Source organism: Myxocyprinus asiaticus, chromosome 40, assembly GCF_019703515.2.
Source record: "Myxocyprinus asiaticus isolate MX2 ecotype Aquarium Trade chromosome 40, UBuf_Myxa_2, whole genome shotgun sequence".
In the NCBI taxonomy this organism is placed as follows: Eukaryota; Metazoa; Chordata; class Actinopteri; order Cypriniformes; family Catostomidae; genus Myxocyprinus; species Myxocyprinus asiaticus.
The window spans coordinates 11,264,389-11,291,762 of NC_059383.1; the positions used below are offsets into that span (position 1 = coordinate 11,264,389).

Here is a 27,374-nt window from a genome sequence, read left to right on the forward strand (position 1 = left end):
TACGAATTCTACTGTGGTGAAGGCTTGTGTCTTAATAGTCTTCACCCAAGCCTTTGCTATTGGACGACAACAACGTAAGGTCAACATTAGCTAATTAATATTCAAAAGCAAGTCATCTCCATTGGAAGTTTACTAAGCACCAACCTAATTAATATTCATGAGCTAAGCCAGCGTCATCGTATAATTCGTAATATCGCGTAGTGGAGTGTCACAAAGTTTAAAGAAAAGCTTTGAAGGAGCAGCAGAAGCGTAATAATCGGCGTATATGCCACAGTGTCACGGCTGAGTGTGATATACATATCTCTCCTCTGTCTGTTTACTGGGGAGGATGGACAGGCGGTCGATGGATGGACATGTTGACCCTGCGGTCGAAACTCCAGACAGGTCAGAGACGAACGAAACGCGAGTGGAGAACTTTGTTTATTATAATGGAAGCGTTCGAGTTTGTCGCGCTCGTTTGCAGTGCAGGTTGTTTTGACAAGATGTCTCATTACGTCCTTTGCTTTAATTTAGGGACTGAGTTTGGTCACACTCCCTATCAGAACTGGTGTCAAGAAAACGCACACATGCAGAAATCAAAGCTTTGTACGCACTGTGGTTGAATAAGTGAGATGGTGTTTAATAATAACCAAACATGAAGATAATAATCCTTCTTTATAAAAATGAGTAATGCTGATTACTATCAACAGTTCATAATATATCATTGGAGGAGCAAGTGTTTTGATAGTTTTAGGGTCTAGACAACTAAGGTGGTTGTGGATGATAAAAAAAAAAAGAGAAATCTTTTAGAAATCTTGTGCCAAGTTCACAGAAATGTAATCTTTGTGTCCATGTTGGTTTCATACATTTCATAAAAAAAATAAATAAATAAATAAAAATGTTACAGTAATTTCCTTGCACATTGAATAGCCTACTCATATATATATATATATATATATATATATATATATATATATATATATATATATATATATAATTTAATAGAAAGGTCAAAATATTTGATAATTTTTTTTAAACTTCACACACAGTCATCAGGGTCTAATTATTTGCTTTATTGTCATGGCAACAAACAGAATGGCTACCTGCATGTTGGTTACACTACTCCACTTTCATTTGGTGGACAAATGTATTAATAATATTTAAAACACTGCTTAATGTTGTAAGAAATAATTTTAAAAGATTACTTATGTCAACGTTTATTTTTTTCAAGAATTTCAAAATTTTATCAAAGTATTTATTTCTTTATTTTTACTGTCTCTGGACAGTTACACCACAGACATCAAGAAATTAAATTTTTATTTTAATTACTTGATTAAAAAAAATACAAAAATTATGCACTACAGACATTTTTTACTGTAAGCCCCAGAAAAAAAAATCAAAATGGTTTTTAACCATTGGTTTAGAAATTGGAAGCGTGTTCATCATCGTAAAAGTGTATATTTTTGTGTGAATTGCATTGTTTCTGTATTTTTGAATAACTCAATAGATCCAGATTAAAAAAATGAGCATCAGGTAATTGACGCATTTGCTAAATATCTTATTGTCAGAATTATATCCTTTTGGTGCACCATTGAATAACACTTCTTGCATGTGTATTGTAGTCCCACAGGGGCTCATGTTGAGTGGTGTAAACAGCTGATTGCAGCCACAATCTCAAGTCAGATCTCTGGACCCATCAGCTCAGACATGATCTCCAGAGAGTACAAGGTACGGCCATGTTGGTTGGTGTGTGTGCTTAAAACACTTATTCTACTGAGGTTCATCACAAATGTCTCATTTGGTTTGAATTGCAAGAGCATTTCATACAGCAGAACTGCTTTCTTTTGTTATTTGGATCTTGAGGATGCTATGCACCCTGGTTACTTCACGTTTCTTTTTTTTCTTTTTTTCTTTTTTAAGTTATATTTTATCACAGTACAGAAATAAGTAGAAAACAGAAGTATACAGAGCATACAGAGGCAAACAATATGACCAAACGAAACGGGTAAATGCGCGCTAACTCAAAACAGGTTCATGTTTTCTATCTATGCGTTTCCAGAAATCTCCACCCACCGCTTCTAATATATACTTGCTCTTATGCAAGAGGCAGCACAATTGAGACAGCTGTTGTTTTTGTTCTGAAAAGCATTACTCTTGAATTTCATTTTATCATTACTGTTGCTGTTAAAGGCGTAACCCACCCAAAAATGAACATTCTGTCATTATTTACTCACCCTCGTGTTGTTCCAAACCCTTAAAAGTATCATAAAAGTAGCCCATATGACTCCTGTACCACATTGTAAGTCTTCTGAAGCCATAAGATAATGATTGTGTGAGAAACAGACCAAATTTGAAGTCATTATTCACAAAAATTTCAGCTCTCCTAGGTTCATTTATGAGAGTTGTTGAGAGAAGTATCGATGTCCGACTGGTGAATGAATCGCTTCTTTAAGGGTGATTAATTAATGGCAGAATTTAAATTTTTGGGTGAACTAAAGGAGTGCTTGGTTAAGATTTCCCCTGAAGGGGCCAAATAGTAGGCATGTAGTCATTTAGTCTCAAATGTAGTGCTCAGTTGAGTTAGTGTTGTGTCCATATAGTCATTACTAAGAATATTTCCCTTATAAGATGAGATCAACTTCTCTGTTATTCATGCAGAACATCTGACAGATTCAGACACTATTTCTGTATCTGTTCTTTAAAGGGGTCATATCATGAGAAATTGAATTTCCCTTGAACTTTTGAAATGAAAGAGTTCATTGTACTATGAAAAAACCAATACATTGTCAGTTTCAGAACTCAAAACTTCTCTGTCCAAAAAGACCATCTATTGAAACTTACTGTATGTAGCAAAAAAACATCTCATTATGAAATCTTTGGAATTTTAAATTATGAAAAAATGTATAAGACCCCTTTATTTGGACACTTTCACTTGCATTATACCTGAATGAATGCAACTATCTTTCTGGTAAGGGTACATGGGCTGACATGTTTCTACTCTGTTTTTCCTTCTTTATTCTTCTGTGTTGTCCTGTGGTGTTTCTTATTTCTGATGCAGGACTGTGATGATGTGGAGGTAAAAGGATTTCTCATGGACAGTGACCTTCAGCAGACTGCCCCCTCTTCGGCAAGTCTCTTTCTGTGTGTGTGTGTTTACATAGCTATAGTTTGGGAACAAATGTGTCCCCAGAAGTAAATGTGACAAAACTTTGCTTAAGGGATAGTTTGGGACATCCTCATTTGGAAAAAATATATCCATACATAAATTCAATTTAAAAGATTTTTTTTTTCTGTTTATCTGTTTATTATTTTAAGGTTAGGGTGTAGATTAGGGTTAGTCTATAGAAATTATAAATAGCTTTATATTAAAGCAATAGAAGTATAGAGTATGTCCCCATTTAAATAGCTAAGTAAACGTGTGTCTACACGTGTGTGTGTGTGTGTGTGTAGTGTGTAATTTCACTGACAGTTGTTGTCATCAACTTGACAGGCACACAGATAGGTAACTGAATAGGCTGTTACAATACACTTACACAGACAAAAAAACGTACCACCTGATGTGTGAAAATGTGAATAATTACGGGTACTGAAAAATAAGTAGAAAACAGATATCTGGATGAATATTTAAAAACTAGGGCTGTCAATATAACACATTAATACAGTGTAATTAATATATAAAAAATAACATGATTTTTTTTTTTTACGCAATTAATTATGTCTATGAATCTTAATAAGGAATATTCCTACCATCGGAGCAATTCAGACTCGAAGTACCACCTGTTTTCAGCAGGGGGCAGTTAGCGCAACTCCAGCTGTGTAGGAAACGGGCTTGCTTGACACTACAGAACAAGATGAGAACATGTTATTGCGGTCAAACACAGCTGGACGGAGCGTAATTCCAAATGCAGAGATCTCAAGACGTGTTTTTCTAAGTTTCAAACTACGTTTAACTTGACGCTGCGACCTAAAAATGCTGTTAATGACGTGACGCAACCAAAGTGAGACGCTCCATAAATATCCGTCTGACACAGATGTACATAGACCAGACGTGACCTTAGGGAAGCCCTCATAAGAAATCTGTCTCGAACAAATTGGCGAATTAAATTGCAAAATGGATTGTTTTGGACTGTAGGCCAAGTACTGGCTTAGGGAAATAAACAATATATTGCCTTCTAAAGCCACTTTTTGTCTTATCAATGCTTTACTCGTCTGCCACAGTAATGTATTGTATTTTTATTATCGGAATTATTATATGTATAATATAAGTATATTACTTTTATAATTATTTAAATATAGTTTTTATAATTATTTAATCATTAGATATGGAATTATTGTTATTTGGGGGCCATTCTCTGCAAATATTTATATATGCAATTGATTCGATTAATTTATCAGCATATTATGTAATTTGAGTAAAATTTGTAATTGTTTGAGAGCACTAATAAAAACAATTAATTGGTTAAAGGTATATTGATGATAAAACATCAGTTTGTTCCGGTCTTCTCTGATTGGACGAGAGGCGTTCCAAGAGTGCTGATATTTAGAATAACATTATTGAGACGTTTCACTGTTTGTATCGTTTTGCTCGTCTGTGTTTGCAGCATTCCAGACAGGCTCTCAGTCTCAGCGTTGCTCGGCGACATGCAATTATTGATCCTGCTTTGGTTTCATTTGAAGCAATTATTGTATTTGTTATATTTGATATAACTGGCCATATTTATGTGCACAGAAAAAGTTCTCAATTAAGTTATTATTAGAATTAGAATTTCTACATACTTAACATAAAACTTAACATACTCCCATGTTTTTAATGCTTCAGGAGATTTTTGTGTACCTGTGGTTTCAGCCTGGCTCTAAATTTGATTGTGAATTTAGAATAAATTAAGTGCGAACATATTGATGGATCATTATTTCTGCATGAAAATATTCACACAAGGGTTTTATGCACAAATATGGAAACTTTGCTAATTTGTGACATTGGAAAGGGCGTGTCAACATGCAAGCAATGATTTTCAAAGTTTGTGAATTTAAGTGCTTTATTTCAATCATATTAATTTGTTATACATAACAGTCAACTAATGACTCTTCTAATGAGCCTTCGTGATTTGTTTTAAGAAAATGCATGACGAATTTGTTAAATACAATGCATTAATAAATCATATAGGTCATGTAAAAGTAATACAGCTATATTCACTTATGCCTGTCCACTGGTACAACAGAAATAAAAAAAAAAAGCTTTTGTTGTCTTTAATTGTATATTTTTACTGAGCTACTTTCAAATGCTCAGAGCTGTTAATATATTAGCAGACAAAATATTGGATCTGTGCGATGTGTAAATGCAGCCAAATATACTGTTGCTCTCTGTTATAGGCTTTCAGACATTCTGACTGCATCAAAGTATTATTAATGTATATTTAATAATCACACAGTAAAGACTGTCAATAATTTAAGTAGTTTTATTTTGCACTAGATTACTTTTTTAATGTTTTTATATTATTTTTTATATAATTATATAATGTTTAATTGTTACTGTTACTGAAAACTTAAAGCACTGTTTACTCTGTTCTCTATTTAATTACTGGGTCTTGAATAATTACTTTAAAAGCTTGAAGAAACGTTTACAAAAGAAACTGTAACAAAGTTAGTTTCTAGGGAAGGAGGAAGTGGGACTCAGGTACATTGAACTCAAAACTCAGCTTTTTATTTACAGCTTTTTCTCAACTGTGGCTTTTCAGCCTTAACTCAGGGTCACACACACAACTGCACTCAGCAGACAGCTCAAATCTCCTGGAACTGTTGATCCTGATACTTGCGTAGCTCAAGCAGGGCCTGATGTTGTGAATGATGCATACTGGCAAGGGGTTGAAAGACCTCTGCCAACGGTGAGGACTCTGTGCTGGTGTGTACTTCCTCCAACCTCCCGGGTTTCAGCACCAGTGTAACAAAGTTCATTTCTAGGGAAGGAGGAAGTGGGACTTAGGTACGCTGAACTCAAAACTCAGCTTTTTATTAACAGCTATTTCTCAACTGTGGCTTTTCATCCTTAACTCAGGGTCACACACACAATTGCACTCGTAATGCATCTCTCTCTCGTTTGGCTCGCTCTTGCGTTTCTGCTTTTATCACTCTCCCCAGTGCTTACTGCAATCAGAAATAGGTGTTAGACATTATAGCGTTCAAGTGTGCACCCTTACCGCTTTCTCTCTCCGGGCAAACGCTCGACCACGGCCCTGCCACCACAGAAACACTGAAGGCTCCATTGTTTTAATTTAATGAGTGTTTTCTTAAAGCATATTTGCTTATTTATTTACCAGTGCAACACCAAGTTAACATGGAACTGTTTATTAAGCTTTTTCCTCTCGTTTTGCTTTTTACTTCACTTGCAAGTTAGAATACAAACAGGCTAAATCCTTTTTTATGCACTTTAGTTTAACATGATTTTTTTTATTTTTTTTATAATAACTGCTATTTTGTTTATAATATATTAGTTGCGCCCTCTTGTGGATAAAGGACTTTTTGATGCATATTTTTGATTTACAACTTAAACTTGTTGCATTTTTCAAATAGACTGAAGAACATTTGGTCAGAACCTTTATTAAATTACATGTTACTTTGTTTATTAACCTAATGCTCAGGTTTTGTAAATCACTGAAATAAAAAATCATGATCTTTATTCTAAGCAAAAAAAATAAATTGTGATTCTCAATTCATCCAGAATCATGCAGCTCTACAACACAGCCACAGTGTTACACTTTTAGGTGAAATCAACCTACAAATGGCTCACTTATAGTTGACTATGCATATTAAACTGGGATATGAGAAAATTTTAACTTAAAGATTTGACATAAATCAGCTTAAAGTACTCTCCAGTATTGAGATCTAGATCACTGAATGTATATGATTGGAAAAAAACAGAGATGTTTTTGACTCATATGCCATTATGAAATATCACCACCCTGTGCCATCTCTCCAGGGCATTATTAACATAATGCTGAACAGATCTCCTTATATCTTTTGTCTTGGTGAAGGTCAAGCTGGTGGAAATCCACAGTGCCGTCATTGTCCTTCAGCTGGACTGTAATGGAATCACTGAATTCTCATATTCCTCTGTGTCTGTGACACTGCCAAACAGCTCTGTCACTGTGGGTGGAGCGGACCCACGAGCCCCCATCACATCTCACTCATCTCCTTTCTGCTTGTTGTGGGATTGAACGTTCAGGGCCAAACATTGACTAGTGGTTTGTGGTTCAAAAATTGCATAGACTGACATTGAAGCAAGAACCAGAGCTATATGTACAGTAGACACCAAAATATCACAGACTTAGGGGTGGGCTCTTTTAACTTGGACCAGTAAGCAACCACACAGCAACATTGTAAAAAAAAACCAAACACTTAGAACACCTTCGCAACCGCAAAGCAGCGCCCTGGCAACCCACCCACACCCTAGAATTTTGCCGTAGAAGTTTGCACAAGCAAACACCGCTTACATTTTCATCAGAAAATTAAAAAATCTAGTTAAAGGAATGTTCCGGGTTCAATACAAGTTAAACTCAATCGACAGCATTTGAGGCATACAGGTGCATCTCAATAAATTAGAATGTCGTGGAAAAGTTCATTTATTTCAGTAATTCAACTCAAATTGTGAAACTTGTGTATTAAATAAATTCAATGCACACAGACTGAAGTAGTTTAAGTCTTTGGTTCTTTTAATTGTGTTGATTTTTTAACATATTTAACAAAAACCCACCAATTCACTATCTCAAAAAATTAGAATACATCATAAGACCAATAAAAAAACATTTTTAGTGAATTGTTGGCCTTCTGGAAAGTATGTTCATTTACTGTATATGTACTCAATACTTGGTAGGGGCTCCTTTTGCTTTAATTACTGCCTCAGTTTGGCGTGGCATGGAGGTGATCAGTTTGTGGCACTGCTGATGTGGTATGGAAGCCCAGGATTCTTTGACAGTGGCCTTCAGCTCATCTGCATTTTTTGGTCTCTTGTTTCTCATTTTCCTCTTGACAATACCCCTAGATTCTCTATGGAGTTTGCTGGCCTGTCAAGCACACCAACACCATGGTCATTTAACCAACTTTTGGTGCTTTTGGCAGTGTGGGCAGGTGCCAAATTCTGCTGGAAAATGAAATCAGCATCTTTAAAAAGCTGGTCAGCAGAAGGAAGCCTGAAGTGCTCCAAAATTTCTTGGTAAATGTGTGCAGTGACTTTGGTTTTCAAAAAACACAATGGACCAACACCAGCAGATGACATTGCACCCCAAATCATCACAGACTGTGGAAACTTAACACTGGACTTCAAGCAACTTGGGCTATGAGCTTCTCCACCCTTCTTCCAGACTCTAGGACCTTGGTTTCCAAATGAAATACAAAACTTGCTCTCATCTGAAAAGAGGACTTTGGACCACTGGGCAACAGTCCAGTTCTTCTTCTCCTTAGCCCAGGTAAGACGCCTCTGACGTTGTCTGTGTTTCAGGAGTGACTTAACAAGAGGAATACGACAACTGTAGCCAAATTCCTTGACATGTCTGTGTGTGGTGGCTCTTGATGCCTTGACCCCAGCCTCAGTCCATTCCTTGTGAAGTTCACCCAAATTCTTGAATCGATTTTGCTTGACAATCCTCATAAGGCTGCAGTTCTCTCGGTTGGTTGTGCATCTTTTTCTTCCACACTTTTTCCTTCCACTCAACTTTCTGTTAACATGCTTGGATACAGCACTCTGTGAACAGCCAGCTTCTTTGGCAATGAATGTTTGTGGCTTACCCTCCTTGTGAAGGGTGTCAATGATTGTCTTCTGGACAACTGTCAGATCAGCAGTCTTCCCCATGATTGTGTAGCCTAGTGAACCAAACTGAGAGACCATTTTGAAAGCTCAAGAAACCTTTGCAGGTGTTTTGAGTTGATTAGCTGAATTGGTGGGTTTTTGTTAAATGTAAGCCAAAATCATCACAATTAAAAGAACCAAAGACTTAAACTACTTCAGTCTATGTGCATTGAATTTATTTAATACACAAGTTTCACAATTTGAGTTGAATTACTGAAATAAATGAACTTTTCCACGACATTCTAATTTATTGAGATGCACCTGTAATGTTGATTACCACAAAAATTAATTTCGACTCATCCCTCCTTTTTCATATAAAAAAAGCAAAAATTGAGGTGACAGTGAGGCACTTACAATGGCAGTCAATCTGTAAACGTTAAAATACTCACCGTTTCAAAATTATTGCCACAAGATGTAAATAATATGCATGTTAACATGATTTTAGTGTTTTAAAATCACTTACTAACGTTTTCTGTGTAAAGTTACAGCCAATTTTACAACTTGTTGCCATGACGACGTAAAGCCCTAAAACAACCGTAAAAATTATGATTGAAACAACTTTACAGCTCAAATAATACACAAGTTTTAACAGAAGAATTTATATAAGTGCTTTTATAAAATTATAAGCTTTAAATTTCTTTTTAAACCCTACAAAAATTGGCCCCATTGACTTCCATTGTAAGTGACTCACTGTGACCTTGATTTTTGCTTTTTTTTAAAGAAAAGGAGGAACGAGCCTAAATTAATTTTTGTGGTAATCAACATTATGCCACAAATGCTGTCGATTGAGCTAAACTTGTATTGAACCCAGAATATTCCTTTAATTTTGTACTTGGCACAAACCTGTTCTAATTGAGTGCAGTAATTTCATGTGAATAAGAATATGATTCTGCTCTTGCTGAATATGTGCCATCAGCAGCTTGCTTTTTTTTCTGAGACTTGGGTTGGAAACTACCCAAATAACTACCTATATTTTTCTACATCAGCAGGTCAAATATTTGTGTGTATATTTTAATAGAGGTTTCCTTAATAGTTTACTAATTAGGGTTGGGAACCGAGAACCATTTTTATTTTTTTTTATATTGGAACTTTATGATTTTCATGAATTTCAGTTCTGTTAGTGGTTCTTAAATGTGCATTTTTCTACCAATGCGGATGGATCACCAAACTAAAATACTCTGAAAGTGTTTCCTGCGGTGCAATTCAGTGGCAACCTTACTGAATCTACCACGCGAAACACACAGTTCTACCATTGTAATGCGGTTCCCAAAGAAATTACTCTTATGAGCTGGTTCTTTTTTGTGAATCAACAACACTTCAGTCAGGGCAGTTACTGAATTAATCTCACTGACCTGGAAGTTATAACTTCTGTCATGTCCAGCTTGAAATGAACCAAGAACAGTTACTGTGTTATGGAATGTTGTATAAAAGCTTGTGAGACTTAATTAGTCAGTGCAGTGACTGGTTGTTATGTGTAGTTAAAGATGGACCTTCACATTATGAGTTTTGTTGTAATTAGTGAAATATAAAAAATTAATGAATTAAATATGTTAGCACTTGGGTTTTCAAACTTTTTGATGCAAGGTTCCCCAAATAGGATGGCCTCCTTGTGAGGGACCCTCTTCCTGAGATATAAAAGCAGCTATATGTTTTCATGTATAAAGACAAATTGATACTGTGTGAGAAAATGGTATGAGTGATATTATAAAGATGTGTTGTTTGAGAAATTAAATAATTGAAAATATAATAATAAAATGGGTTTTATATTGCCACTAAGCCAAAACAAATGACTTAAATACAGTATATCTGGAAAATATTTACTTTGTATCGAGCTGACAGTGTTTCTTTTTTCTGCTCAGTTTCCACTATTAAAGCAGTATCGTATTACATATAGACATAAAAAATATTCAGTTGAAATGTATTTGTAGTCTTTAGAAAGTAGTATAAACATTTGAAAAGTTACATTTTGTAATTTATTTTTATTTATTTATTTATATGTAATACAATTATTTTTTCTCTGGAACCCCCTAGAAGCCTCTTGAGGCCCCAGGGGGTCCCCGGTCCCCTGTAAAAAAAAAAAAAAAAAAAGAATTTTTTTTTATATGTAGTTACAGTAGAATCAATTATTGTATTGTATTTTTGCCTCTAAAATGTCTTTGAAACGTGTAAACAAGAGCAAGAATTCTATTAAATTTATCTCTGATTTGTTATTCAGTATCGATCTGTTGAAACCTAAAATAATTTGACAACAGGCTGCTTATGGCAGTAAATGCAGTATAAATTGCCATATTGCCCAATTTCTTCCTCAAAAGCAATAATCGTTATTGAAACCGTTATGGAATCTAAACCGTTATGAGGAATCAAAACCAGATTCATAAAATGCCTTACTATTTACATCCCTATTGCTAATCAATGGCCGAGGCAACTATTGCTATCTTCATAGACGTATGCATATACAGATAATCTTTGTTAATCTTATTCTGTCAAAATTCTATTCTGTTCTATAGCTTATGTTAGTTTATATTGCATTAACTAATGTAAACACTTTTAATGTAAAAAAAAAAAAATGTTTTAGCCTATGTAGAAAATAACATTAACCAACATTAATAAATGCTGTAAAAGTATTGTTCATTGTTAGATCATGTTAAACATGGTGTTAGCTAATGTTGAGGAATACAGCCTTATTGTAAAATGTTACCGTTCAATGAATATCTGCTTTTTTGACAAAAGAAAATGACTTCCAGTGGTGAGTTCCAGTGGTAATTTGGTAACAATTTACAATAAGTTTACATTCGTTAACATTAGTTAATGCATTAGTTATCATGAACTAACAATGAACAATATATTTTTACAGCATATATTAATCTTTGTTAATGTTAGTTAATAAAAATACAATTGTTCAATGTTAGTATATAATGCATTAACTAATGTTAACAAATGCTAACAACAGATTTTAAAATGTATTAGTGTATGTTGAAATTAACATTTGCAGCATTTATTAATGTTAGTTTAAGTATTGTTCATTGTTAGTTCATGTTAACTAATGTTGTTACCTAATGTTAACAAACGGAGACTTATTGTAAAGTGTTACCAGTAACTGTAATCAAATCGAAATGTGTTGGTTCTCAGTTGTGTCCTTGTGTATTTTGACAGACACTAAGAGAAGGAAATAAGCAAGCTCAGATGGAGGAGGCTCCTTGTGTACCTGGAGAAACGATCAAAACTATTGGTGAGAAACTCGACACATACCACACTAACATTCACAGTTCAATTGTACTTACTGATATTTCAATACGGGATCATCAAGCATGGCAAGCCAGCCATATCCCTGTGTCACAGGCTCAAACGTGTTTCTTCTTAAGACTATTATCTTACGATTTCTGTGTGCTTCTATTTATGATTCTGTATGATATACTGAAGTAAGTTAATATGTAGTTTTAGTAATGCTAAATAAAGTCACTGTGTCACAAGGCCATAATTAATTACAGTTATGAAAATCTAAATCTCTTGTATAGTTTGCTGATGGTTGGCGCTGGAGGTCTTTAGCCCCCCTAAATTAAATATTAGCCCCCATAAAACTCTGTGACTGCAATCAGAACAGGAATCTGTGATCGCCTATTGCAGCCTCTCTTAAACAGCACCAGCACTGCACTAGTTTGAAGTGCGAGACTGTTTTTTGTGTCATTTGGGGCTGGGTCCCCTACGGTTAAAATTGTAGAATATCCCATGACTGTGTTGTGTTCTTTTGGAAATAAACTCGCTGAAACTTCAAAATCCTGGCCATCAAGTCAAACGAATGTTGTCAAACAAACAAAGAATGTGGACTCTTTTGCAGCATATTAATAATGGACGGCAACAATGTACGAAACTGAGAAAAGGGAAAATATATCATAAAATTAATTAAAGGAAGAAAAATGCCCAACAAATACATGTATGGACATCACAGTATAACTTAAAATCATGAAGACTCATAAATATAGATGAAAATCATCATTTAATAAACAAAATATAAAACTAATTTGATCACCACCTACCACTGAGAGAGCACACACACACACACACATGACTGAAAGGAAAAGGAAATCCAAATATGGTCATGGCAAGTGGAATCACAAAATATATCTATAATTGTAAACTTGTTACACATGTAAACCAGAGGTAACAGTTGTGTGTTTTGTGGTGTTTTTACAGTCAAAGATGTGATGTATATCTGTCCATTCTCTGGGGTTGTGCGGGGGACTCTAACCATCACTGACTACAAGCTGTACTTCAAGAGTTTTGCTCAGGTAACACACTCTTCTACCTGTTTTTTTGCCAGCATCTAAGATGTGGACTGTGTCGCAGTTTGCATACTATACATCCTGTATGTGGGTTCCAAATCATAGTTTGTTGAAAATGGTAACCCAAAGGTTCCCAAATGCTAAGCTTTTTCCAGGGGATTTTCAAAATGTGCATTAGCTTTTTCGGCTAATATTATTCATAACTCCATGAGCTACAGTTCTTTATCGACATTTTCAGTTGTAGAAAAATGGCTAAGGCGAGGTTGAAGCTGTCATTGTGTTTTTTAAATATGTTAATTTAGTGATGTAATTCTGAATTTTAAGGTAGTTCATTTAGCTAGATGCTAACATGCTAGCAGTGCACGACAAGGTGAACTGTGGGATTAATGATGCCTTCATGTGCTTTCGGAATTATGGTAAATACGAGTTTCCTACTCAGAAGTTGCACGATAAGGACCCCTAGAGTAATAATTAAGACTGGGAAACTCAGAGATAATTTTGATATCTGAGTTTCTCAGTTGGGAGAAGATGTAAACTTTCAACATTGCGGAAGAGATTACGGTTTCTGTAGTGAATGACAGGATTTATTCATTTTTCTAAATACAGCTAATTGTTAGCGCTTGTCATTTATGTATATCAGCAAGTATTGGATGCATATTGTAAATATTTACACTGAGAAAATAGCATGTATTTTACTAAAATTCCATCATTGTCAGCAGGCTGACTGAGAAATATGTTGCTGCCTTCAAGTAGACCTGGGAATCTCCTACCTCAGAATTGGGCGTCCGTTACTACAACATGTCATGCATTCAAGCGGGAAACAAAATACAGAAAAAGCCAAGCTTACACTTATGCACAATGCAACATGGCAAAAGCTCTTTTTGTACCGCAAAAACCTGTATCACTTATACACAATATATATAATTTATTAATGCATGTGTGGCATGGGTGCGTGGTCATGTGTCGGTCTGTGGGAGAGGGAGAGCGGAAAGGCTTGTCACCTGGCTCATAATTATCTCTAACACCTGTCTCTCGTTATAGTGATGGCGGAGGGAGACTTAAAAGGCACGCCAGAGCATCAGAGAGGGAGAGAGAGTGACCTACAAGTACAGAGACAGCCACGAGTGCTTTTTGTTAATTATTTAGTCTGTTCCGACGGTTACCGTCGATTGTGTGTGTGAAGCTGACAATTAAAAAGACTGACCTTGAATCTGCTTCGCTGTCTCCTGACTCCTCCATTGCCCCGAACTAAGAACTTGTTACAGTATTAATTAATTGGCTTAAAACAAACCGTGAAGGGTGAGTCATTAGTTGACTGTCATATACAACAAGTTAATATTACTGAAATAAAGGACAGAAGTTGAAATCATGTAGCAAAATCATTGGTTTCCATCATCTTTGATGTCAAAATGCTCCTTACAAAGTTACAACTCAGCAACTTGGGTATCATCTAGATTTCCGACTTTCCCACTTGTAAATATGACTTTGCTTGGTCATTCATGTGCTCGGAACTTGTAATTACAATATTTCCGACCCCGCTCGAAGGGCACATATATTATGGTGTGAAAATAAGAGTTCCCCAAGAAATATGCAAGAATGAAGCTGGCGTCTTCCATGTTTCTCGTTCTTTTCGACAACAAAGCACTTGAACGAGACATTCTCGTAATTCCCACTTCAAAATTGGGAAGTACTGTAGGATAATTCCGACAGCACATAAACGCAACAAACTGAATGCAATTACTATGTGACAGTGCAGCAGTATTGGAACAAACTACACTGTCTTTCTACATACTCAAAAGTATGTACCGGTACTTTTCCATCACTATTGAAGATTGCAAAGTAGAAGGACACAATTTTTCTAAGATCTAATTAAGTACAAATTGTTTGCAATTGATTGGTTGGATGTTATCGCTGTTTGTGTGTTTGGGAAAGGATCCTCCATTTGTGTTGGATGTGAATCTGGGAGCAGTGAGCCGACTGGAGTCCATCGCTGTTCAGTGTCATGGAGAAAACACTCAAGGACTGGAGATAGTTTGCAAGGCAAAAGATAACTCTCTTTCTCTCTTCATATCTCTTTTTTTCCAACACGTCACTGATGCTCTCGCACTTTCCTGTCTAACACAGACTTTTAATTGTTCATTTGTATTCCTTTCACAGGACTTGAGAAACCCCCGGTTTGCCTACAAAAAAGAAGGACAAAGCAGTTTGGAGGTGTTTGAAATACTGTCAAAGTTTGCTTTCCCTCTCTCCCACAACCTGGTAGGACCCTTTGAAAATAGTCATGTATCTGACATGTGTATTACTGGGAAGAACTAAAGACCTTTCATTGTCTTTAATGATATCAATTTTCTCTGTGTACAGCCACTCTTCGCATTTAAGTACCGAGAGAGGTTTCCAGAAGATGGCTGGAAGATCTACGACCCAGTTGCTGAATACAAGAGACAGGTATGTTTTCATACCACCAACCACAGAGAATGGATATGTGTCATTTAGCTTTATATTAAAGGGGATATTTCACTCAAAAATGAAAATTCTGTCACAAAAGGAGATTTTCTTCATCAAATTCACTACACAGATTCTTTTTTATATGCATCGTACTTTGTAGCTCTGCCCAGGATCCTGCTTCACATAGCTGTGTATTAAACAACAAATATGGTTTGATTGGCAGCAGTTGTATCATTTTGCTCTAGATTTGCATTAAGATTGACTGCCTTGGTCAAAAATAGCATTTGCTAAATGAAAACAAAGCCTCATTGGACAGATGCTGCTGTATATGTGTGTGTATAACGGGTGATGACAGGGTCTGCCAAATGAGAGTTGGATCATCAGTAAAGTCAACAGCAGTTATGAAGTGTGTGAGACATATCCAGCCTTGCTCGTCCTGCCTTCAAACGTCACAGAGGACGAACTGAAGAGAGTTGTGGCCTTCAGGGCCAAACGCCGTTTTCCGGTAAGTTCCTCTCCAAGGCTTTTCACACTCAAAATTGTTAACCCAGAGTCATACTTAATCCTGGGTAAACAAAGTCCTAGGTTACCTTGTTTCATGTTCCACGCGGTTCATATTTTACACTTGATTAGGGATTAATCTTGGGTATTCATGTTCCGAGATTTCACACTGTGTGGTTGATGTTATTATTTGCATATTTATGAGGTCGATAACAACGATTGGATGAAAATATCTCGTGATGTTTTTAATGTTTTACCTGTTTTAATAACTGCTTATCAATGAAAAGGGGAAATGTCACCAAGCAAATACGCTCTTTTAGTCTGTTGTCTTTTGAAACATACTACAAAAACACACAAAAGGAATACTGTCTCTTTATCACACCAGTTCTTGCGTTCGCCATCACTGTTCAGCTGTTTACTGGTTTTCCTCAGATGGAGAATGTCACCCTTGGTGCACCAATGCAGGGTTAACCCATTAAAAGCGGTTCTAACCCTGCTTGGAGCAGGGTTTTGTAACATTGGGGGACCAAATGTCCCTACAAGGATTGTAAAACCTGAAATCTCTGACATTGACCATGTTTAGATGCACTTAAGAAAATGGTTTATTCCAGGGTTTTTGCAGAAAGTGGTGTTCTGAAACGTCATGTATACAAGAACGTCAATTTCCTTATTTCCTTAAGGGATTACGAGAAAGAAGTTTAACATGCCAGGGTTTCTCTCGAGGAACGTGGTTTATGTGGTCATGTAAACACATAAGCGGCTTTCTTACAGGTTTTTGAGGAGTGCACATGTGCGTGAACAGACTGGATAAAAAATGTCATGGGATGGAGTCAGGCTGTCAACACAGCAGAAAGAATTCAACATTTCTGGGAGTATAGTGGGAAAGTCACATACACTAAAAACTATACCCATTTATACACACCAACATAAAATATCGACTGTCCCTCACATTTGCATGTATGCGCTGGTACATTGGGGGAATCCCGGAGTTTGACGCAAGAGGGAAATCCCACTATTCGCAATTCTGCTGCAGGTTGTGATAAAGTTAGGGAAACAAACACAGCAACAACTCTGGAATATCTAGAAATAAAGTGAATCAATGGAGAATATAATAGCGAAGTCTTCCTCGGATGCCATGTTTGTTATTTACACGAGCGTCGCTGGGAAATTATGTTGCTGTGGAGAAAGCTGCTTACTGATTGAGCCGCCTGTAAAGTGGAGTAAAGTGTACAACGCTTATACAGTGCATGTAGACGGAAATGCCGTTTTCTCGCAATAAGCCATTTTCTGGTGTCCATGCAAATGTAGTCTATTGAGAGGACCAGCCAACAGTCCCCACGATGAAAATGGCTTAATAAACATAGTAGGGGTAGATAGAAAATATAATTAGCTCAGTAGAAAAACCACTGAAGACAATGGAAATTCCTCACCATTATAGAAAAACAAACATGTCCGTGTGTGCGTTTTGACAAATCTTTAGAAATCAGTCTGCCCTCAACTGCATGCATCAATTTGTCTTAAGATAAGCATTTAAGAATTTAATTTGTAGTCTTGGTTCTTCTAAAACCTTTATAAGACCAGTTGAAATATCTTCCTAGCAGCATCTATATTTTCTATTGTCATTTTATCACTGCAGTTTTATAATATTAGCAATGAGTTTAAGTATTGTGAATGATGCAACACTGTTAAAAATCTTATTTCACCCTGTGAGTAACTTACTAACAGTAACTTTATATAAATCTTTATATAATTATTTTTTTTTTTTTGCTGGAAATGAACCAAAAATGGTTTATATACAGTAGTAAAAAACCATGCAACAATGCCTGTTTTTGATGACATGGTGCTAATAATTGTGGTAATTGCCTTAGGTGCTGTCTTGGATTCATCCAGAGAGTCAGGCAGCTATAGTGCGCTGTGGTCAGCCTCAGGTGGGTCCATCAGACCGGCGCTGCAGGGAGGATGAACGCTACCTGCAGACTATACTCGACGCCAACGCCCAGTCTCACAAACTCTGTATCTTTGACGCTCGCCAAAGCACTGTGGCTGACACCAACAAAGTAAGAAACATAATAATGTAGATGCATATTTGTAATACTATTTTTCGCCTTTAAGATTAGAACAGTCATCAAAACTATGAAATAATACAAACTGAAGTATGGAAATAAATGCCGTGTGATATTATAGAGACTTGGATATTGTTGTTTCCAAAACAAAATATTTTCATTTCTCATTGTATTAAAGCCAAACTTAATGGTTAAAAATATTATCTGGAAAATAAGAATGTAAATTGTTACCTTTTACTGTATATATATATATATATATATACACTACCGGTCAAAAGTTTTGAAACACTTACTCATTCTTTATTATAATTTTTTTTCACATTTTAGAATAATAGTAAAGTCATGAAAACTATGGAATAACATAAATGGAACTATGGGAATTATGTTGTGACTAAACAAAATCTAAAATAAATCAAAACTGTGTTATATTTTAGCATCTTCAAAGTAGTCAGCCTTTGCCTAGAATTTGCAGACATGTACTCTTGACATTTTCTCAACCAACTTCTTGAGGTATCACCCTGGGATGCTTTTTAAACAGTATTGAAGGAGTTCCCATCTATGTTGGGCACTTATTGGCTGCTTTTCTTTATTATTTGGTCCAAGTCATCAATTTCAAAAACTTTTTTTTTTTTATTAAATTTTAGATTTATAATGAAATAAATTAACATGGTGGCACAATTATATTTTTGTCTACAAAACCGTTGCGCCGACAATAAACGGGTGTCACGTTCAATTTTGTGCTGCTTGCGCTGGCGCTACTACACAGTTTAGATTGTTCGCGCCCACTGTATGTTGCTTTGGATAAAAGCGTCTGCCAAATGCAGAAATGTAAATGTTTATGTAACAAGGCAAGTCACAAAACTGTATGTAGATTTGTAGATTTAATTGTAAAAATATTTGCTAGATGCTAGTTAACTGCTTTTGCTTCACTATTTGGTCTTACATAATTATACATAAGTACAATTTATATTTGTCTACAAAACTAAATTCTGGCATTTAAGCATAAGCCTTTAAAGGGCTCATGACATGAGGAATCAAATTTTCCTTGATTTTGTTCATTGTACTATAAAAACATATTGTGAGTTTCCAAACTCAAAGCTTTCTCCTCACTACAAAAAGAGCATTTGTTGAAACAAAGCTGTCAAAACAACTCATTCTCTACTTCCTACACATTGTGATGTCACACTTTGGTAGACATTTGCATCGTAATGCCTCCACAACAACACATCCATGCCTACTTTACCTGATCACTTCTGTAGCCACGCCCAGTAGCTGTTAAATGGCAATGAGAGAGGTCAGTCAAGAGCAGAGAGCCAATCATAACAGTGGGCGTTTACTGTCAAGTCTTAAAGGAGAAGCAGCACCAAAACTGATCGTTTCTGGCAGAGGGTCAGAATGAGGATGGATGTTTTGCAAATATATGACTGTTTTTAATGGAAAAAAACTTTACTAATATTAAAAGTGAACCTCAAGGAACATATTAAAATAATATAAGTCATGTCATGACCCCTTTAAATCAAAAGGCTTTGAAAAATCATAAGAAACATACATTTAGTAAAGGGTGTTTAAACCTTTCACAAATAGTTTAATATAAAAATAAAAACATGCATTTCTTAATTTATTTGCAAAAGTGGTTTATTAGCACCTGTATTTTTAAATGTTAAATGAGTACCAGTAGTAGTTGACCCATTCTTCATTGACCCAGTTTAAGCCTCAGCTGGGATTAAAACTAACTTTCTCTGGAGAATCAACCATCAGCCAGAATCAGGGAGTGAGAAGATTAGCCAGTTTAGATTAATTACCAGTTAATGAAATGAGTCAAGCATTGAAATGAGGACAAGACAAGGCTTGCTAATGTTTCTTAGATGTATAGTTCGGTATAGATAAAACAGAAATGATAGGAAATTCATAGATAGCTCAAGATAGCTCTGGGCGATGATCATAGCATGTCAAAGCACGTTTCTCTTACATATCACAACAGAGCATCATTTGTAGTGACTAAAAATGCGATATGAAAGAGAGCAAACAAACCTGTGCAGAATTATAAAAAAATAAAAAATAAAAAAAATGGGAATATCTTGGCTAAGTTTGAGAAGTTTGATGGTCACAATAGATGGTCTTCCTAAAATAGCTGGCCAACAGTGTATATTTATTTGGCTCCTCTTCTACAGGCCAAAGATGGAGGATACGAGAATGAGAGTTTCTACATCAACGTGGAGCTGAATTTTCTGGAGATACCCAACATTCATGTGATGAGAGAATCGTTGAGGAAACTCAAAGAGGTGGTGTGTCCTGCCATTGACCAACAACACTGGTTCTCATCTGTGGATTCTACGCACTGGCTGGAGTACATCAAGGTGAGATTTTGGACTTGTTCATGCCACGATAACATGTTCATTTGGAAGTCAAGCCTTCATCAAAACTGATTCTTAAAGGTTCACTCAAAATTAAAAATTCTGTCATTTGTTTATTCACATATGACTTTGTTTCGTCTGTGGAACACAAAAGGAGGTATTTTAAAGATTGTCCTGCTCGCTGATTTCCATACATTAGCAGTTTCGAGTCACTATCTTTAAAGCTTGAGTAGGGGCCTGGGTAGCTCAGCGTGTATTGATGCTGACTACCACCCCTGGAGTCGCGAGTTCAAATCCAGGGTGTGCTGACTGGGTACACCAAATTGGCCCGGTTGCTAGGGAGGGTAGAGTCACATGGGGTAACCTCCTCGTGGTCACGATTAGTGGTTCTCACTCTCAGTGGGGTGTGTGGTAAATTGTGCGTGGAGAGTAGCATGAGCCTCCACATGCGGAGTCTCCGTGGTGTCATGCACAACGAGCCACGTGATAAGATGTGCGGATTGACAGTCTCTGAAGCGGAGGCAACTGAGACTTGTCCTCTACCACCCGGATTGAGGTGAGTAACAGTGCCACCACGAGGACCTACTAAGTAGTGGGAATTGGGCATTCCAAATTGGGAGAAAATGGGTTAATTTTTTTTTTTTTTTTTTAAAGCTTGAGCAAATTTGCAGGTTCACCGTTACAATGAGGCACTCAAAATGGAAGTGAATGGGGCCAGTCCATAAATATAAAAATACACACTGTTTCAAAAGTATAGCCACAAGATGTAAACATTACACATGTTAACATTATTTTAGTGTGTTAAAATCACTTACTGACCTAATCAGTGTAAAGTTACACTATATCCAATATTACAACTTTGTTGTCAAGGCGACACAGCGTGTAAAAAGTGATTTTATTCCACTAGAGTCATGATAATGTTCATAATGTTTTCGTTATGTCTTGTGGCTGTACTACTTGTGGCTGGTCAATGTGTATTTTAATGTTTATAGACTGGCCCCATTTACTTCAATTGTAAGTCCCTTACTTTAACCGCTATTTTTAAATAAACAAGGGACAAGTCGAAAATATATTTTCTGTGGTAAGCAGCATTATTCTACAAATGCTGATGGTTGAACTTGACTTGTATTGAACCTGGAGTGTTAATTTAACAAAGCACCCAAAAGTGTCATAAAATATGAAGACACGTCAATAACATCAGACCTCATTGGTTCTTGTGCGTCTCATGACCAAGCGTCATGACATCATGAAAAGAAGTCTATCTAGTATATTTGTAAATTTGGGATTTTTTGGTCAGTAAAGAAACTGGAGCAAAGAAAGAGAATGTATGATGTCTGGTCCTAAAAGTTTTTCTTCAAAATAGGATGCTCTCAAACATTTTCTCTCCAGCTCTTGCTAGCAGGTGCAGTGCGAATCGCAGATCGCATTGAGTCAGGTAAGACGTCAGTGGTGGTGCACTGTAGTGATGGCTGGGACCGCACAGCTCAGCTCACATCTCTGGCCATGTTGATGCTTGACGGCTACTACCGCTCACTCAGGGGCTTCCAGGTGCTGCTAGAGAAGGAGTGGCTGAGCTTCGGACACCGCTTTGCCTCGGTCCGTAATAACTATTCACGTTTTAACAACACTTCACACAAATGTTCAGATTAAGTGTCATTCAGATTTCATTGAGCATCAACGTTATTTTAAATTTACAGTGGATTATAAAGAACTATAATGGCAATTGATTATATTTTGCATTTAAAATTACTTAATTGAGATAGAAGCTCTGACATGTCATGCATGTGTGTATTGAATTGTTTTGAGTTTAACCCTGATTTGAAGAGGGTAGCAAAAATATCGTTGTTGCACTGGAGGCAACAAATTAGATGCATTGAAAATATGCTAACATCTCAGTGTATCTTTCTCCGTCTTTGTCTCTCTATCCGTCTGTTAGCGTGTGGGACATGGAGATGGGAATCATGCAAACTCTGAGCGCTCTCCTCTCCTTGTGCAGTTCATAGACTGTGTCTGGCAAATGACCCGACAGGCGAGTCAGCTCCTCAACTGGATGACCTGTCAATCTTTTTTATCCGGTCCTCTGATTGATTTTGATGAAATCACTGTGCTGCCTGTTACATTGGAGCACAGAACAAAATTCAGCTGTGAATTTAACAAGACTCATTGATGAGTTTAAGAATGCTCAGTGGTAAGATTAACAAGAGCCAGTGTGCATATTCACAGTATTGTAAGGACAAGTAAAGGCTATTTTTTTTCCTTACTGAGGATTATAGAGGAAGAGGGAGCCATTAAGCTCTTAAAGGAATAGTTCACCCAAAAATGAAAATTATTTACTCACCCTCATGCCATCCCATATGTGTATGACTTTCTTTCTTCTGCAGAACATAAATTAAGATTTTTAAAAGAATATCTTAGCTCTGTAGGTTCATACAATGCAAATTAATGGTGACCAGAAATTTGGAGCTCCAAAAAGCACATAAATGCAGCATAAAAGTAATCCATAGGGCTCCAGTGTTTAAATCTATATCTTCTGAAGCAAAATGATAATGGTTAGATCTGGGAGAGAAACAGATCAACATTTAAGTCCTTTTTTACTATTAAACTTCACTTTCACTTTCATATTCTAATTTTGTGTTTTGATGATTCAGATTCTTCGTGCATATCACCACTTACTGGACAGGCCTGGTCAAAGGTGGAGATTTATAGTAAAAAAAAGGACTTAAATATTGATCTGTTTCTCACCCAGACCTATCATATCACATGGATTTAACCACTGGAATCATATGGGTTACTTTTATGCTGCCTTTATGTCCTTTTTGGAGCTTCAAAGGTCTGGTCACCATTCACTTGCATTGTATGGACCGACAGAGCTGAAATATTTTTCTAAAAAACTTAATTTCTGTTCTGCAGAAGAAAGAAAGGCATACACATCTGGGATGGCATGAGAGTGAGTAAATGATGAGAGATTTTTCATTTTTGGGTGAACTATCCCTTTAAGCATTTAAATTGCTTACACTTCAGAGATACAGCACAGTATATACTATCCTAAAATCAAATGTCCCATCCAATGTTTTTGTTGTTTTTCCATAGTTTCCGTCTGCGTTTGAATTTAATGAGGTGTTTCTCATCACTGTTCTTGATCACCTGTACAGCTGCCTGTTTGGAACATTTCTCTTTAACAGTGAGCTGGAGCGAGTGTCGAAGGCAAGAATGACTACAATTACATTATGCACATTGATTTTACTTAATTGGTCAGCTTAAAAAAAAAAAAGTGTAAAGGGACAACTAAAAATGAAAATTCTGTCATAATTTATTCACTCTTATGTAGTTTGATTTTCTTTCTCTGCAGAACACAAAAGGAGAAATTTAGCAGAATGTCTTAACTGCTCTTGTCCATACAAAAAAGTTATATAGATGTTGTATGTATTTTAGCACAGGGTTCCCACTGTCATGGAAAATCTGGAAATAAATTGTGATTTCCAGGCCTAAAAAAAGGAAATTGAAATTCTCAAAATATTAAAAGTTATGTAAACTTCTATAATGAATATATATTTTTCTAGTTATGATTTGCTCTAAAATATTTCATTGGCTAAATATTGTCTTGTGTAGAGTAAAACTTGCTTGCAAACTATTGTGATGTCCCAAGTTAAGAATGAATTGTTTTTCCTTTTTTTTAGTTCTTGTCTATGAATCGGTCAAACTGACTCAGAATAACACATTAGCAATTCAGTCTGAATATGAATGATTGTTATAAGTCATGATCACATGATTGAAAAGGTCATGGAACAGTCATGACATTTCATTGGACAAAGTGTGGAAACCCTGCTGACATCATTGTGTGTCAACATGATTTACAATTTGTCTTTTTAAGTTTTGTAAATGTTTAGCCGAATGACATTACACCTGTGTCTCAAATTATTACAGTTCATGCAAGTCCAACTTTCTGTTTTAAACTAGTCATCAATGGGTCAAATTGCACAGTTGAACAAATGAATTTAGGTACTATACATGTTATGTTTTTGCAGGAGGTGTACAGTAAGACTGTGTCTCTGTGGTCATATGTGAACAGTCAGGTGGAGGAATTTATCAACCCGCTGTACGTGAACTATGAGCATCATGTTTTGTATCCAGTGGCCAGTCTGAGACATCTAGAGCTCTGGGTCAGTTATTACATGCGCTGGAACCCTCGCATGCGGCCACAGGTGAGGATGATGGATTTTAAAATCTTTAGTGGATGTAGGCAAAAATGTGTTCTGTGGAGTTCTTATAACCTGAATATAAAAAATAACATACATACAGAAAATACAAAATATACAGTATATATACACTTTATTGTTTTATGTTTAATAACCTTTATTATTGATTTTTATGCATTTGCTTTATTTAATCAACTGTATTGTATTCTCTGTCAGGTTCCTGTTCATCGGAGTCTGAAGGAGTTGTTGGTTTTGAGGTCTGAGCTGCAGAAGAGGGTGGAGGAGCTCAAACGAGATGCAGCTTCATCCCGTTCTCTTTCCTCTTCATCAGAGCATGAGGGTATGCCAATGCAGACCACTGTCTGAGCATTGGCAAATACTGGATTTATAAATGACCATACATCCAGCATTTGTTCCCAATCTCATCAGAGACGGATAAGGCCAAAAAGATCAAAAATAATTATAATAATAATAAAGAGTGTGTGCATGCGCAAATGCAACCTTAATGTGGTCATTGGTGCCCCCTAAAGGCCACAAAACCAAGCAGTCTAAATCGCACAACACTACAGTTTAATAAAACATAATTTAAATGAATATAATTATTGGAAAAGTTACACATGAGATTTTTAATGACCACAGAGAGTCAGGACCTTGGTTTAATGTCTCATCTGAAAGATGTACAGTATATTTACTGTATACTGTATATGTATATATGTTTCCTAATATTTTATTCTTAGCCTAATTAATACATATAATCACAAATATGAGTTGATGCTGATTTAAATGTATAGGTAACAGCCTTACTGAAATATTTAGGAATAGATTTTAATAAATGAATTAAGTTCAAGGATTTTATGTTAAAAATTGCCCTAAAAATCAGATCACTGGGGGAAATATTGCCCCATAATAAAAGAGTACATTTCAGACCCTGGTCTGTGTTCAGAAATCCATGCTCAAATGTATCAGTTGCTTTGTTTAGTTTTGTATTGCCTATACCATACACAAATTACTACTCATTACTAATGAACAAGTAACATAATTCAGAATGATCGATACTGTTTGTGCATATTTGCCTTGTTTTGCATGAGATTGTGAGCTACACATTTGTGTTACACATAAACAACAGCCTTCAAATAACCATTTTAATTTTAAATACATATTATATCACATTATATTAGTTAATGTAAGTTGTCTCATGCATACCAATTATTTTTACTCTGAAGGTTTTCTTCTTTAAATGTATCTATAATGCTAATATAAAAGTGACTACTACTTTTAGTATGTATATTTAAGGTATGGTTCACCCAAAAATGAAAATTCTCTCATCATTTACTCACCCTCATGCTATCCCATATGTGTATGACTTTCTTTCTTCTGCTGAACACAAACGAAGATTTTTTAGAAAAATATTTCAGCTCTGTAGGTGCATACATTGCAAGTGAATGGGAACCAAAAATAACTTTGAAGCTCCAAAAAGCATGTAAAGGCGGCATAAAAGTAATCCATATGACTCCAGTGGTTAAATCAATCCATGTCTTCAGAAGCGATATAATAAGTGTGGGTGAGAAACAGATCAATATTTGAGTCCTTTTTACTGTAAATTCTCTTCCCTGCCCAGTAGGTTGCGATATGCACAAAGAATATGAATTGCCAAAACAAAAGAAGAATGTGAAAGTGAAAGTGGAGATTGAAAGTAAAAAAGGACTTTAATATTGATCTGTTTCTCACCCACACCTATCATATCTCTTCTGAAGACGTGGATTAAACCACTGGAGTTATATGAATTACTTTTATGCTGCCTTTATGTGCTTTTGAAGCTTCAAGTTTTTTGGTCACCATTCACTTGCATTATACGTACCAACAGAGCTTAAATATTCTTATAAATATCTTCATTTGTGTTCTGCAGAAGAAAAAGTCATACACATCTGGGATGGCATGAGGGTGAGTAAATGATGAGAGAATTTTCATTTTGGGGTGAACTATCCCTTTAAAAGATGTTCACGTGCATCAGATGTAAGTTTTTATTTGTTAATAACAATTGTCATAACTAAACTTTCTCATGTTTACAAGCATAATGCTAGAACTTAGATTTGTAATAGTTTTGAGTATTATTAATTTATGTTAAACAATGAGTTTTGTGATTGGAAGAATAACAAATATCCTTCAAAAACTGCTATTATACTGTATCTGCTGCATTTGGTTACAGTCCAGATTTATTTTTTTATTTTTTTTTATCTAATTTCTCCACAGAGATGCTTTAAATTGCAAAAAATAACAAATTTAAAAATTTAAAAAAAGCTGTTTATTTTCCAAAAGATGGGTTCAAAGTACATGTAAATGTAATTTGAGCCATGTGTTTATAACAAATAAAAAGCTGTTATTCTTATCACTCTGGTGTAGCTATTTTTCATTTTGCTTTAAAAAGATTAGCCTTGACAAATTATGTTGTCTAATCCAGTCAGGAATTTCGAGTCTAGCTTTAATCAAACTAATTTAGTATTTTTCAATCTTTCGCTAAAAATAATCCGTCCCCGTTTTCATATGGCAGCCAAACTACACTATTTCCTTCTATTTTACTTAGTTTTCTCACACCATAAACATATGACAATATATGTAGTCAGTACTCCGTAGTACAGAATACGGTTTCTCAACATAGTGCATTGTACTGCTTTGTACTTCACGCGCACACGTGGCTTGCCAGAGCTTTTAAATTTCTG

The 27,374-nt window shown here is 35.8% G+C and overlaps 1 protein-coding gene across 2 annotated transcripts; it reads left to right on the forward strand.

The window, feature by feature from the left end:
• LOC127431051 (myotubularin-related protein 1-like) lies at positions 1-27,043 on the forward strand. Of its 2 annotated transcripts, XM_051681276.1 has the most exons (16): positions 173-384; positions 1,602-1,707; positions 3,038-3,106; positions 11,972-12,047; positions 13,010-13,104; positions 15,031-15,138; positions 15,256-15,357; positions 15,460-15,543; positions 15,899-16,048; positions 17,913-18,101; positions 20,279-20,464; positions 21,851-22,057; positions 22,398-22,490; positions 23,552-23,665; positions 24,487-24,663; positions 24,874-27,043. In XM_051681276.1, the coding sequence occupies exons 1-16, from the start codon at positions 329-331 to the stop codon at positions 25,021-25,023; spliced, it is 1,962 nt and encodes a 653-aa protein (XP_051537236.1). In that variant the 5' UTR covers positions 173-328; the 3' UTR covers positions 25,024-27,043. The 2 variants fall into 2 exon arrangements, with proteins under 2 accessions (XP_051537237.1, XP_051537236.1); XM_051681277.1 differs by lacking the exons at positions 24,487-24,663; positions 24,874-27,043 and having other exon boundaries at positions 1-384; positions 22,398-22,649; positions 23,552-23,666.
• The last annotated feature ends 331 nt before the right edge of the window (positions 27,044-27,374 follow it).

Excerpts from the sequence above, each read along its gene's own strand:
- LOC127431051 (XM_051681276.1), top strand. The coding sequence starts at position 329 with ATGGACAGGCGGTCGATGGATGGACATGTTGACCCTGCGGTCGAAACT. Across the intron at positions 3,107-11,971 it reads AGCAGACTGCCCCCTCTTCG|ACACTAAGAGAAGGAAATAA; the intron begins GCAAGTCTCTTT and ends GTATTTTGACAG. Across the intron at positions 16,049-17,912 it reads GGGCCAAACGCCGTTTTCCG|GTGCTGTCTTGGATTCATCC; the intron begins GTAAGTTCCTCT and ends TAATTGCCTTAG.